Below are 13,774 nucleotides of genomic sequence, written 5' to 3'. Positions count from 1 at the left end.
GGAGCCTGCACAACACAAAACACTGTTGTTTTATGTAGGTTTTATTTTTTTGTTTCTTATATTTTGGAAATGTCCAGGTTTTTTCCTTTATTTTTTGGGGGGGGCCCCAAGGGAGTGGGGCCCTAAGCTATAGCTTGTTTAGCTTATACGTAAATCCAGAACTGGTTCTGCTCAGGGTAGACTCATGGCTAACTTAGGCCTGTTAATTTCACAGAATCATAGAGTTAGAATGGTTCCCAAGGGTCATTTAGTCCAACCCCCTGCAATGAGGGAATCTTGAACCCACGACCTTGAGATTAAGATGCTCTACCGACTGAGCTATCCTCTGAGATAAATGGGTCTACTCTGAGAAGGGCTATACTGGGATACAAACCATGGATGGATTCTAAGTGTAATACTTGTCAATTTCTCATCACTTGTTGCAGCAATATTTTTATTGTTTTTTGGGGGGAGGGGGTAGCCCAGTGAACACTAATTGCATTTCTACTTTACTGCAGAACCACCTTATGCAGTGAATTCTTCTGTTTCCCCCTCGGCCCATTTTCTCCTCATTTACCTTGTTCTCCCAACACACAGTGGACGGGACTTGAATATTTTGTTGTTTGGTGCTAAAAATAAACTCTAAGCCAAGGCTTTCTCCTGCTTCCCCCCCCCCACCCTCCGCAAAAGAAAAAAAAATCACCGGGGGGGGGGGAGGCTTTCAGTCACCTTTGGCATACAGAATTTCTTTTGCAAAGCTTTTTGCCGGTGTCCAAATGGAAATAACCTTTTGGGGCAAAGGAAGAGGTAAGAGCTTAAAGCCACCTAGGTAAGGTGAAGCAATTACAGGCACCCTTCCCCAGCATCCCTTGTTTCCCCAGTTGTGTAACAGTTTGCTGAAGAACAAGCATCTGATGTGAGGGGAATCAATTTGGGGGAGGGCGATGTTTCGGCCTCTTTGCTTAAAAGGGTGGCGACTTAAGTAAACACTGACTTCCAATTAGAATGCGATTGCAGAGGAGGGAAGATCAGAGAGCATTTGGCTGCTGTCCTCCATAGTCTGTGCACTGGCACTAGCTCACGCTCCACGTAGTATCATAGAATCATAGAGTTGGAAGAGACCACAAGGGCCATCCAGTCCAACCCCCTGCCAAGCAGGAAACACCATCAAAGCATTCTTGACATATGCCTGTCAAGCCTCTGCTTAAAGACCTCCAAAGAAGGAGACTCCACCACACTCCTTGGCAGCAAGTTCCACTGTTGAACAGCTCCTACTGTCAGGAAGTTAGAAACATAGAATCATAGAGTTGGAAGAGACCACAAGGGCCATCCAGTCCAACCCCCTGCCAAGCAGGAAACACCATCAAAGCATTCTTGACATATGCCTGTCAAGCCTCTGCTTAAAGACCTCCAAAGAAGGAGACTCCACCACACTCCTTGGTAACAAATTCCACTGCAGAACAGCTCTTACTGTCAGGAAGTTCTTGTGTAGAGCAGGCCTCCTATTCTCACAGCGGGAGGGTTGCACCTTATCAAAAAGCATTTCACTTCCAATAAAACAGCGGAACTGGCCTTCCTGAAACCTTTCTTTAAACCCAGCCCGGGGGGGGGGCATAGCCCAGCGGCTATGCCCTGCTGGCATCTCCAGGCGGGGCTGGGAAAGACTCGCTGCCTAAAACCGCCTGGAGAGATGCTGCCAGTCCGTGCAGGCAACACTGGGCTAGATAGACCAACGATTTCATTCAGGGGGAAAAAGGCAGCTGCTATGATTGGCCAGGATACAGTGACCAGCATTCGAAAAGCGCAGCGGGGGAGGAGGGAGGCAATCTGGAGGAAAACCCCGTCTGGCCCACCAATAGGGGGAAGCTCTGCAGCAGCGCAATGCTTTCTGGGAGTTGTAGTTTCCTTCTGGAGCCTCTGCAGCGTTCAGGGTGGGAGGGCTGGAGGATCCTGCGCGCAGTAACTTCGGGGGCACCGGGACGGCTGCTGGGGTGAGACTCGGGTGCAAAGGGGAAATTAAACCCCAAGGAGAAATGAGTGGGGGTTTTGTGGGGGGGGGAGAGACCTTTTAAGCAGGTTTTAAAGAGAACGGGCAGGTGTTTTATTTAAAAGGAGATTTTCTGATTGGGGGAAACTCCGTGAATTGCATTACCTATTTTACGCTTATGCCCTGCTTTGCTCAAGGCACCTTAATCCTCACAAAACGGTCCTGCAAGGTAAGCGAGGTGTTCCCGGTCGCCCAGGGAGCGTCATGGCCATTGCACGGATTTGAACCCGTGCCCGGCCCTGCAACCACCTGCCAGCGGAGCTTGATCGGGAAATAGAAGGGTTTCTCTTTGAGTCGCTGCTGTTGCAAGAAAGGCGGAGTCCAGGCTTCTTTTCTCCTTATGCCACCCCCTGGCCCAAGAAGGGATTTTTTTTATAAAAAAACAACAACGACCCGCTCGTTAGATCATTCTTCATCTCTTGGGAAATGTGAAATGCATAGGGAGTGAACCCGTCTATAGCAATGCTGCATTTATATCCTCAGGCAAACTGTTTTGAGGAAGGGGAGACTTTGCTGAAAAAAAACTCTGGAGCATTTAATGGGGTTGTATTCCCAGCCACTTATCAATAAAGAAATAAGATTTATATTGTAAGATGTATATTGTACATCCTCGGATGGAGGGCAGTATAGAAATTTAATAATAATAATAATAATTAATAATAATAATAATAATAATAATAATAATTACTATTTACGCCTTTTCCTTCTGGTTCCTTCCTTAGTGTATTAGAAAACTTTGTGTGTTATGACTTCAAGGCAATTTATTTGTGTTCCATAAGCAACAGCTTATGCAGGAGACGCAGGTGGCGCTGTGGTCTAAATCACAGAGCCTAGGGCCTGCCAATCAGAAGGTCGGCTGTTCGAATCCCCGTGACGGGCTGAGCTCCCGTTGCTCGGTCCCTGCTCCATATTGCTGCTCCCCATTCATACAAACTTTTGCGTTCCATTTTCAAGCGCTCCGTGGGGCTACGCAAGCTTTCTCCACGTGAGAGGATAGGTTGAGATGAGGGCACCCGGCATGCAATAAGGTGTCTCTATAAAATAGTCACAGATTTGGTATCTTCTATGGTAACCCTGGTCTAGCAGATCCCTGGAAGAATTAGGCAAGCAGATCTATGGATCAGGTGTCATATGATTAGATTGAGGGACATGTTTGGTTCTGCACCCCCTCACTGCTCTCCAATAATAATAATAATAATAATAATAATAATAATAATAATAATAATTTATTATTTATACCCCGCCCATCTGGCTGGGTTTCCCCAGCCACTCTGGGCGGCTTACAACAGAAAAATGAAATAAAACAATTAAACATTAAAAGCCTCCCTAAACAGGGCTGCCTTAAGATGCCTTCTAAAAATCTGGTAGCTATTCTCTTTGACATCTGATGGGAGGGCGTTCCACAGGACAGGCGCCACCACCGAGAAGGCCCTCTGACTAGTTCCCTGCAACTTGGCTTCTCGCAACGAGGGAACCGCCAGAAGGCCCTCGGTACTGGACCTCAGTGTCCGGGCAGAACGATGGGGGTGGAGACGCTCCTTCAGGTATACTGGACTGAGGCCATTTAGGGCTTTAAAGGTCAGCACCAACACTTTGAATTGTGCTCGGAAACGTACTGGGAGCCAATGTAGATCTTTCAAGACCGGTGTTATGTGGTCTCGGCGGCCGCTCCCAGTCACCAGTCTAGCTGCCGCATTCTGGATTAATTGTAGTTTCCGGGTCACCTTCAAAGGTAGCCCCACATAGAGCGCATTGCAGTAGTCCAAGCGGGAGATAACCAGAGCATGCACCACTCTGGCGAGACAGTCTGCAGGCAGGTAGGGTCTCAGCCTGCGTACCAGATGGAGCTGATAGACAGCTGCCCTGGACACAGAATTGACCTGCGCCTCCATGGACAGCTGTGAGTCCAAAATGACTCCCAGGCTGCGCACCTGGTCCTTCAGGGGCACAGTTACCCCATTCGGGACCAGGGAGTCCTCCATACCTGCCCGCCTCCTGTCCCCCACAAACAGTACTTCTGTCTTGTCAGGATTCAGCCTCAATCTGTTAATGCTGTTCTCTTGTTAGACTGTATCTTTGAACTGTGATATTATTTCCTGGGTTGCTGGTATCGATATTCATATTATTGTTCTATCTGTCTAGATAGGCACCAAGGGCCTTCTGGTGGTTCCCTCACTGCGAGACGCAAAGCTACAGGGAACCAGGCAGAGGGCCTTCTCGGTAGTGGCACCCGCCCTGTGGAACACCCTCCCATTAGATGTGAAAGAGATAGATAACTACCTGACATTTAGAAGACCTCTGAAGGCAGCCGTGTTCAGGAAAGTTTTTAATGTGTGACATGTTTTAAATATTTCTTGGAAGCTGCCCAGAGTGGCTGGGGAAACCCAGCCAGATGGGCGGGGTACAAATAATATATTATTATTATTATTATTATTATTATTATTATTATTATTATTATTATTGAAATACCATGTGAAGAGTTTATGCATTTGTGTAGTTTATTACAACAAAATTAGAAATTAAACGGAGCTGAGATAGCTCAGTCGGCAGAGCGTGAGACTCTTAATCTCAGGGTCACGGCTTCAAGGCCCACATGGGGCAAACGATTCCTGCATTGCAGGTGGTTGGACTAGATGACCCTCACAGTCCCTTCTATGATATCTTCTTCAGGGGAAAATCTGGAACTTTTTCCAGGTAGGTTAGGAATGAGTATCGTTCATCTTTTTCCACTTCCTTCCTTGCAGTTAACATGGCGTCCGGTTCAGAAAATCCTCTCCCTAGCTACGAGACGGACGACAGCCAAACCTCAAAGCTGATCAGAAAGTCTCGGGAGTCTCCGTTTGTCCCAATTGGTAAGTTGCTCTGACACAGAAACATTTTGCCATTGCCCTCCTTTTGTGATCTAGATTATTGCATTTTAATATTCTGTTGGAAGCCGCCCAGAGTGGCTGGGGAAACTCAGCCAGATGGGCGGGGTATAAATAATAAATTATTATTATTACTTTATTATTATTATTATTATTATTATTATTATTATTATTATTATTATTATTGTATAGAGAAGAAACGCAATTTCCCTCTTAGGCAATGTAAACAAAGTATTGGACAGTCAGGAAATTTCCTTGAGATGTTGCTTCTGTCAGGGCTGACGGGCTTTGTAGTTTATTTACAGCATTTACAACGGGTCATTAGCACGTAATGATCATTCATCAGAGTCACTCAGTTCAGATCTTTGCTGAGGTCTGTGTTTATCCTTCAAGCAACCCAGAAAATGGCAAATTCTCCCGCTCCGTCTTTCGCCCCTCCTCTACACGCCTGCCGAGAGGGCGGGCTTAACCCCCCCCAAAAAAAATTCTGAACTAGAACTTAAGCCTTGTTGCTCCTGTGAACTCCCTGGCTCTATATCCCTCCCTGTGTGTTCCTCTAGTTTGCGGATGACACCAAATTGGGAGGGGTGGCTAATACCCCAGAGGACAGGATCACACTTCAAAATGCCCTTAACAGATAGGACAACTGGGCCAAAGCAAACAAGATGAATTTTAACCGGGAGAAATGTAAAGTACTACACTTGGGCAAAAAAAAAAAATGAAAGGCACAAATACAGGATGGGTGACACCTGGCTAGAGAGCAGTACATGTGAAAAGGATCTAGGAGTCTTGGTAGTCCACAAACTTGACATGAGTCAACAGTGTGATGCAGCAGCTAAAAAAGCCTATGCAATTCTGGGCTGCATCAATAGGAGTATAGCATCTAGATCAAGGGAAGTAATAGTACCACTGTATTCTGCTCTGGTCAGACCTCACCTGGAGTACTGTGTCCAGTTCTGGGCACCACAGTTCAAGAAGGATACTGACAAGCTGGAACGTGTCCAGAAGAGGGCAACCAAAAATGGTCAAAGGCCTGGAAACGATGCCTTATGAGGAATGGCTTAGGGAGCTGGAGAAGAGAAGGTTAAGGGGCGATATGATAGCCATGTTCAAATATATAAAAGGATGTCATATAGAGGAGGGAGAAAGGTTGTTTTCTGCTGCTCCATAGAAGCGGACACGGAGCAATGGATTCAAACTACAAGAAAGAAGATTCCACCTAAACATTAGGAAGAACTTCCTGACAGTAAGAGCTGTTCGACAGTGGAATTTGCTGCCAAGGAGTGTGGTGGAGTCTCCTTCTTTGGAGGTCTTTAAGCGGAGGCTTGACAGGCATATGTCAAGAATGCTTTGATGGCGTTTCCTGCTTGGCCCTTGTGGTCTCTTCCAGCTCTATGATTCTATGATTCTAGACTGACTTCAACAGCTCTCTCTTCCTTCTACCCCTGGGGCACACCTCCTCCTTCCTCCAACCCTAAGTCTCCCCCTCCCTCTGGGTATCTAATGTACCACATGCAGTGGAAATGTAAAAAGATAACACTCTTTTGGGAAATTATTTAAATGAGTTTTTAAAAAATGCTCAGTTTAACTTTTATCTAAAGACCGGAAGCCTTTCTTTTAGGCATCATTGATGCAGATATTCATGTATGCAACTACTGCTGCGAGAATGTTAATAGCTAAATGTTGGAAAGGAGATAAAATACCCGCTGAAATGGAGTGGCTGGTGAAATTATTTGAATATGTATAATTGGTGGCGCTGTGGGTTAAACCACTGAGCCTAGGGCTTGCTGATCAGAAGGTCGGCGGTTTGAATCCCTGTGACGGGGTGAGCTCCCGTTGCTTGGTCCCAGCTCCTGCCAACCTAGCAGTTCGAAAGCACGTCAAAATGCAAGTAGATAAATAGGAACCGCTACAGCGGGAAGGTAAACGGCGTTTCCGTGTGCTGCTCTGGTTTGCCAGAAGCGGCTTTGTCATGCTGGTCACATGACCTGGAAGCTATACGCCGGCTCCCTCGGCCAATAATGCGAGATGAGCGCGCAACCCCAGAGTCGGTCACGACTGGACCTAATGGTCAGGGGTCCCTTTACCTTTACCTTTTACCTTAATTGGCAAAGATGACAGGGAAAATTAGGAACCAGACAAACCAAAAGTTTAACAAAGAATGGGATTTATTCAGACTATATTTAAAAGAACATTGTTCTCATATGAAATCTTTGACATGTTTTGATTAACTTCGGCAATGTAATACGCTACAAAGGTTTATGATAAGTCAAGTGATAAACAAATATGCAGTCAACAAGGAAACGAAGGACCCATTCTGAGGGTGACGGACGTCTCAACATATGGAAGAACTTTATTTTATATGTAACATTTTCTTTGTAATTGATGTGATCTGTTTTTTTCCTTTTATTTTTGTGGTGAAGGGACCTAATATTTTAAAAAACCAATAAAGATTAAATTGCAAAAAAAGAAAGAAAAAAGAATCTAGTGTTTCCTTCCAACTCTACAATTGAAACTGAGAGGCGTTTGAAAAGCACTTTGTGACGCCGTAGGCTTGAGAGTTTTCAGATGTTCGGTGCAAGCAACTTCCACGAACCTTAGCAACGTTTGGGATCCCAGGCGCAGCTAGTTCCCTCTCTCTTTCTATCTCTCACACTTTTATCAAGAGTTCTGTTGAGGGTGTTGCCCTGGCTGGCAAACAAGGAATTCAAAAACCTACAGTCCACTTCTCACCCTCTGTTCCCCTTTTCTAGGCATTTCGGGTTTTGCAGCCGTGGTGGCCTATGGACTCTACAAGCTGAAGCACAGAGGGGACACCAAAATGTCCGTCCACCTGATTCATATGCGCGTCGCAGCACAGGGCTTCGTTGTGGGGGCCATGACCTGCGGTATGTCCTGAAATGGGAGAGTGCTGTGCCTTGATCTGATAAGCGGCAAATAGTCTTTCCCTGAATACCTTTGTTTCAGCTTACCAAGGTACCTGCGAGAGAGTGGATTGATTTGAGCTGCTCTTGTGCCGTGCAAACTATTTCCAATGATCTAAAGTAAGTGGCAAGAGCCCTTCTATCAGGTGGAGGATCAACGTTCAAAGTTGGAGTTAACTCTCCATTAGCAAAAACATGATATTCACAAACTTGGCTGTCAGGCCTAATGAGCACAGGAGCTCATCCTCGGTAGGTCTGGCCCCATGAATCAGCTGCTGAGACTGAAAGTCTCTCCCTTCCCACAGCCGTCTTAAGTTCCCTCCCCTCCAGGGCTTTCCCCAAGCAATTGGAGACTGTGCCTCCGTGCAGCCAAGCACTCCTCCGCCCTTTTCATGCCGCTTCTGGTTCTGGGAGTCAGAGGGGAAGGGAGCACATTGCAGCAGGAGGTGGAAACACCCATGACTCTTCACAAGCCTGACTTATCTCTGCCTCCTGGCCTCCCTCCTCTCCTGCTTCTGCCTCTGATTCTGGACTTCTCTCTACCACAAATTCCCCCTGCTCACTAAGCCCTGTTACCTCTTCAGCTTCCAACACCTTCTCCTCCCAGTCTTCTCCCTCTGTTCCCTCTGACCATTCATCCCTGCCCCACCATCACTCCCCGAGCTCTGAGCCTTCTTCCCATGGTGGTTCCCGAGCTGGTTCCTCTGGATCCATCACACAGAAATAGAAACAGACAAATTGATCCCTGGCAAAGTGTCCTGGATCTTTCCCCCCACCCTAAATTTACCTTACAAGATGTGTGCCCTACATAGTAAGAATACGCAACAGACCACACTGTTAAATCTGACTTCCTTGGTAGGTTGTGATACCCACTGTTTGGGATAGTCTTGTTTTTGTTGCTGTCTCTTTCCCAAGTCAAAGAAAGACAGCTTTGAACTCAAGCCCTCCTATCTAACACACCTTTTTTCCCTCTCTTCCAGGTGTCATTTATTCCATGTATCAAGAATACTGGGTGAAGCCCAAGCCCTAGGAAGCGGTCAATGGAAGCCTGTCCAGAGTTCTTATGTACCCTAGAGATAGACCTCACATGGAAATGGCACTGCAGTGATTACGACCTTTGCACAATCTCATGCACAGTGTTAAACTCTACTCTGCCAGTATGGCTCTACATTTGGTTGTTGGCGGCAAAAGTGGTTCCTCTCTCTTGTCAATTGATAAATTTTCACAACATGCAACCCTTTCCCACTAAGCCTGCCCGATACTAAGGCACTCTGTGGCTTAGAAGTCCAGAGTTTCCTCTTCAGAAGTTGTTCTTCTTGGTTGTGAACTAGCAAAACAACAAAGTGAGGGAAATACCTGTGTTTGTGCCATGCCTGTCCAAGAGATAGGTGGTCAACCTCTCTTAACTCTGAATTAGAAACAATTGGGGTGGAAGATTAACTCTTACGGTGTGGGCCTTAAATAGCAGATTGTAAATAGTTTAATCTTTATTTAGTTTTTAATGTGTGATGCTTTACTGTGTTTTTGTATATGCTTTAAGCTAGTGGCTGGGGAAACCCAGCCAGATGGGCGTGGTATAAATAATAAAATTATGATGGTGATTATAATGCCTCCCGCAGTTTGGTTAGACTCACATTAATAATAATAATAATAATAACAACAACAACAACAACAATAATAATAATAATTTATTATTTATACCCCGCCCATCTGGCTGGGTTTCCCCAGCCACTCTGGGTGGCTTCCAACAGAAGTTTTAAAATACAATAATCTATTAAACATTAAAAGCTTCCCTTAACAGAGTTTGGTAGCCTTTGGTAGCTTCGAGAACACTGTCCATCCATCTCGTCCTCTGTTGTCCCCTTCTCCTTGTGCCCTCCATCTTGCCCAACATCAGGGTCTTTTCCAGGGAGTCTTCTCTTCTCATGAGGTGGCCAAAGTATTGGAGCCTCAGCTTCACGATCTGTACTTCCAGTGAGCATTCGGGGCTGATTTCCTTAAGAATGGATAGGTTTGATCTTCTTGCAGTCTATGGGACTCTCAAGAGTCTCCTCCAGCACCATAATTCAAAAGCATCCATTCTTCAGTGATCAACCTTTATCATTAAACTGCAAGTATAATATACGCAGGTGGCTCTGTGTTCTAAACCACTCAGCCACTTTGGGCTTGCTGATCGGAAGATCGGTGGTTTGAATCCCCGCAGCGGAGTGAGCTCCCATTGCTCTGCCCCAACTCCTGCCAACCTAGCAGTTCAAAAGCATGCCAGTGCAAGTAGATAAATAGGTACCGCTGCAGCGGAAAGGGAAACAGCGTTTCCATGCGCTCTGGCACTCATTGCAGTCCTCCGTGTGCCAGTAGCGGTTTACTCCTGCTGGCCACAGGACCCGGAAAACTGTCTGTGGACAAATGCCGACTCCCTTGGCCTGAAAGTGAGATGAGCGGCGCCACAACCCCATAGTTGCCTTTGACTGGACTTAACTGTCCAGGGGTCCTTTACCTGTTACCTATAATATATATGATTGGTTTTATATACAAACTAGCTGGCCCTGCACACGTTGCTGTGCGTTAGTCTGTGAAATGGAGGGTAACAGCCCCCCTTCAGATACCCCTGAGCCTCAGAGTCCCCCTGAGTCGAGGTGAGATACTGTGGAGAGGGCAGGTTTCATCCCTGTGTGTCCCCCCCCTGTTCTGACCCATTACGTATCCCTGCCCTCTATTGCCCCCCCCCACCTCCACTTGTCCTAGTCTGGAAAGCGGCCTAGTCTGTCTAATAATGGCCGCCTTGGGGGTTTGCTTGGTTGATGATGTCATTTGGTTTGTGGGTGTGGCCTAGATTTCACAGGAAGGGAGGGGGTGGAGGAGGGTACTACGCCACTTGAGGGTGCTGTTTGACTTGGTGGAAAACCAGGTCTACACCTGCCCAGGTGTGTGATTTGAGGGATTTTTGCCCCCAACAACGCTCGGGGAGTGGCCTGGATCGTTGTGTCAAAATTTCAGGACGATCGGTCAAGCGGTTATGGAGAAAAGTGTAGAACGCAGTTTCACGATTTTTACATTTATATATATATAGATGCTGTGAGAAGCCAGCATTAGCAGTCTTGGACCTTTCTTTTCTGGTTTTTAACCTTTAGTTTTACATTCTCTCCCCCCCCCCACCCTATTAATGGCTATTAATCCTGTCTGCCAGTTCTCTGCCCCCAATTAGCGCGACGGAGCTGAGAACCCTGTGCTCACATCGTTACATGTATTTCTGACCCCAAATACAGCTGCATTTTCAGTTCCCTTTTGCCTCTTCCTCTCCCAGTCAATATCCAGCCTGGCATGCTGGGCCCACCTTTTGCCAATTTCGGTCCGTCAGGTACCAAGTTTAAAGACTGTCTCAAGGCAAATCTTTAAAAATGTACAGTGGTACCTCGGTTTGCAAACACAATTTGTTCTGGAAGTCCGTACTTAACCTGAAGCGTACTTAACCTGAAGTGAACTTTCCCATTGAAAGTAATGGGAAGTGGATTAATCCGTTCCAGATGGGTCCACGGAGTACTCAACCTGAAGCGTACTCAACCAGAGGTATGAGTGTAATTGGTTCTGGAAGTCCATACTTAACCTGAAACGTACTTAACCTGAAGCGAACTTTCCCACTGAAAGTAATGGAAAGTGGATTAATCCGTTCCAGACAGGTCCATGGAGTACTTAAACTGAAAATACTCAAACCGAGGCGTACTTAAACCGAGGTATGATTCTAGTATAAACATTGACAACTGGCCTGCGAGCGCTCCAGTTGGAGAACAGCCTTCACCAAAGGCGTCATGGGCTTTGAAGAAACTCGATCTCAGGACGCAAGGGAGAAATGTGCTAAGAGGAAGGCACGCTTGGCAAATGCACACCGTGATCAACTCCCACCTGGAAATCTATGTCCTCACTGTGGAAGGACGTGTGGATCCAGAATTGGCCTCCACAGTCACTTACGGACTCATTGTTAAAACCGTGTTTATGGAAGACAATCTTACTCGGTTATGAGGGATCGCCAAAGAAGAAGACGACGACGACATGGGTGGTATTATTATGTAGTAAAGAGCCACGATCTTTCAAAAAAGTATTAGGTGAGCTTATGAAAGTGGCCGTGTGTCTCAAGCCTAAAGGCCCTGGTTCAAAACTCGCCTCGGCCACGGATCCACAAGATTATAATCAAATAATTCAGAGTGAGAAGGGATTCGGAAAAACGGATAATGAGTAAGCTTCTTCTGTTTGGACTGGTTAGAAGGTGCTTTCCACTAGAGGGCAGCAGCTGTGTTGTTTTAATGCCTCAACCATCAGCACAGCGAGGGGCGATTCAGATGATATTTCCACCTGGCTGTTTCTATTAGCCTGGTTCTCTCTGAAACTGGTCATAAGGCTCTGTGTGAGGGCTCTGCCGTTTCAGTCGGTTGGAGCATTGCACGGTCGGATGTTCCTTAACGCTGCTGCATGCCACCCCGATCTCCGAGAAATGTGAGATTCCCGTGGTTCCAGGTGCTTGGAATGAGGGACGGCAGAGACTGTGGTGGCTTAATGAGATGTGGTCTGTTCAAACATACATGCAGCCTGAGGCCAGCGGCAGAGGATATGCCCACAGTGCTCAGGGCGGGCACGCTCCTGAGGGGTGCGGAGGGGGCCCTCACAGGCGCGGGATAACCGCGACTCCCAAGCCTCCCCCAGCTGTCAAAACAAAGGGGCAAAGCGGTGCAGCTCCCCCACCCCCAATGGCTCGGGGTAGGCTTGGGAGTCGTGGGCGGCTGGTGCGCCAAATGTCACTCCCCTCAGTGAAGATACCTGGGGCGCTCTGCTCCCACCACACACCCCTTCCTCCACCCCTGCCTGAGGCTACGGTGGAGGGGCTCACAACAACAACACCCCAGGAGAGCTCATTTCTCCCATAGCCACAGCTCTGGATCCAACAGAAACCAAGCACGTCTCTCACTCCCAGGTTTCTTCCTGCTTCTAGCCCAGATCACATACCCACAATTGAATCCTCCATTAGATTTAAACCCTTGCTGGATCCAAGATATCCCATAATATCCCCCGAGGCAGCTGGGGTATAGGATCAGAATTTCCCTTCTCCTGGGTGGGCTACCTTCCTGGGTTGTAAGCTCCCATGACCCCATGGCTTTATAGAATCGTAGAGTTGGAGGGGAACATACATGCTACAATACAGTGGATTTGTAACTGACTTACTGACCGAACCCAAAGGGTGCTCATCAATGGCTCCTCATCCTGGAGAGTAGTGACTAGTGGGGTGCCACAGGGTTCTGTCTTGGGCCCAGTCTTATTCAACATATTTATCAATGACTTGGATGATGGGCTTGAGGGCATCCTGAGCAAGTTTGCAGACGACACCAAATTGGGAGAGGTGGCTAATACCCCGGAGAACAGGATCACACTTCAAAATGACCTTAACAGACTAGACAACTGGGCCAAAGCAAACAAGATGAATTTTAACAAGGAGAAATGTAAGGTACTACACTTGGGCAAAAAAATGAAAGGCACAAATACAGGATGGGTGACATCTGGCTTGAGAGGAGTACATGTGAAAAGGATCTAGGAGTCTTGGTAGACCACAAACTTGACATGAGTCAACAGTGTGATGCAGCAGCTAAAAAAGCCAATGCAATTCTGGGCTGCATCAATAGGAGTATAGCATCTAGATCTAGGAAAGTAATAGTACCACTGTATTCTGCTCTGGTCAGACCTCACCTGGAGTACTGTGTCCAGTTCTGGGCACCACAGTTCAAGAAGGATACTGACAAGCTGGAACGTGTCCAGAAGAGGGCAACCAAAATGGTCAAAGGCCTGGAAACGATGCCTTATGAGGAACGGCTTAGGGAGCTGGGTATGTTTAGCCTGGAGAAGAGAAGGTTAAGGGGTGATATGATAGCCATGTTCAAATATATGAAAGGATGTCATATGGAGGAGGGAGAAAG

The 13,774-nt window shown here is 46.9% G+C and overlaps 1 protein-coding gene across 2 annotated transcripts; it reads left to right on the top strand.

Moving 5' to 3' along the window:
* Window positions 1–1,865: 1,865 nt before the first annotated feature.
* LOC118092337 (HIG1 domain family member 1A, mitochondrial) lies at window positions 1,866–13,146 on the top strand. Of its 2 annotated transcripts, none has more exons than XM_035130282.2 (4): window positions 1,866–1,970; window positions 4,771–4,878; window positions 7,647–7,781; window positions 8,798–13,145. In XM_035130282.2, the coding sequence occupies exons 2-4, from the start codon at window positions 4,776–4,778 to the stop codon at window positions 8,845–8,847; spliced, it is 288 nt and encodes a 95-aa protein (XP_034986173.1). In that variant the 5' UTR covers window positions 1,866–1,970; window positions 4,771–4,775; the 3' UTR covers window positions 8,848–13,145. The 2 variants fall into 2 exon arrangements, with proteins under 2 accessions (XP_034986173.1, XP_060136933.1); XM_060280950.1 differs by lacking the exon at window positions 1,866–1,970 and adding an exon at window positions 2,174–2,195 and having other exon boundaries at window positions 8,798–13,146.
* Window positions 13,147–13,774: the final 628 nt, after the last annotated feature.

The sequence above is a fragment of the Zootoca vivipara genome, chromosome 12 (assembly GCF_963506605.1).
Source record: "Zootoca vivipara chromosome 12, rZooViv1.1, whole genome shotgun sequence".
In the NCBI taxonomy this organism is placed as follows: Eukaryota; Metazoa; Chordata; class Lepidosauria; order Squamata; family Lacertidae; genus Zootoca; species Zootoca vivipara.
This window is presented reverse-complemented; position numbering and strand designations above follow the sequence as displayed.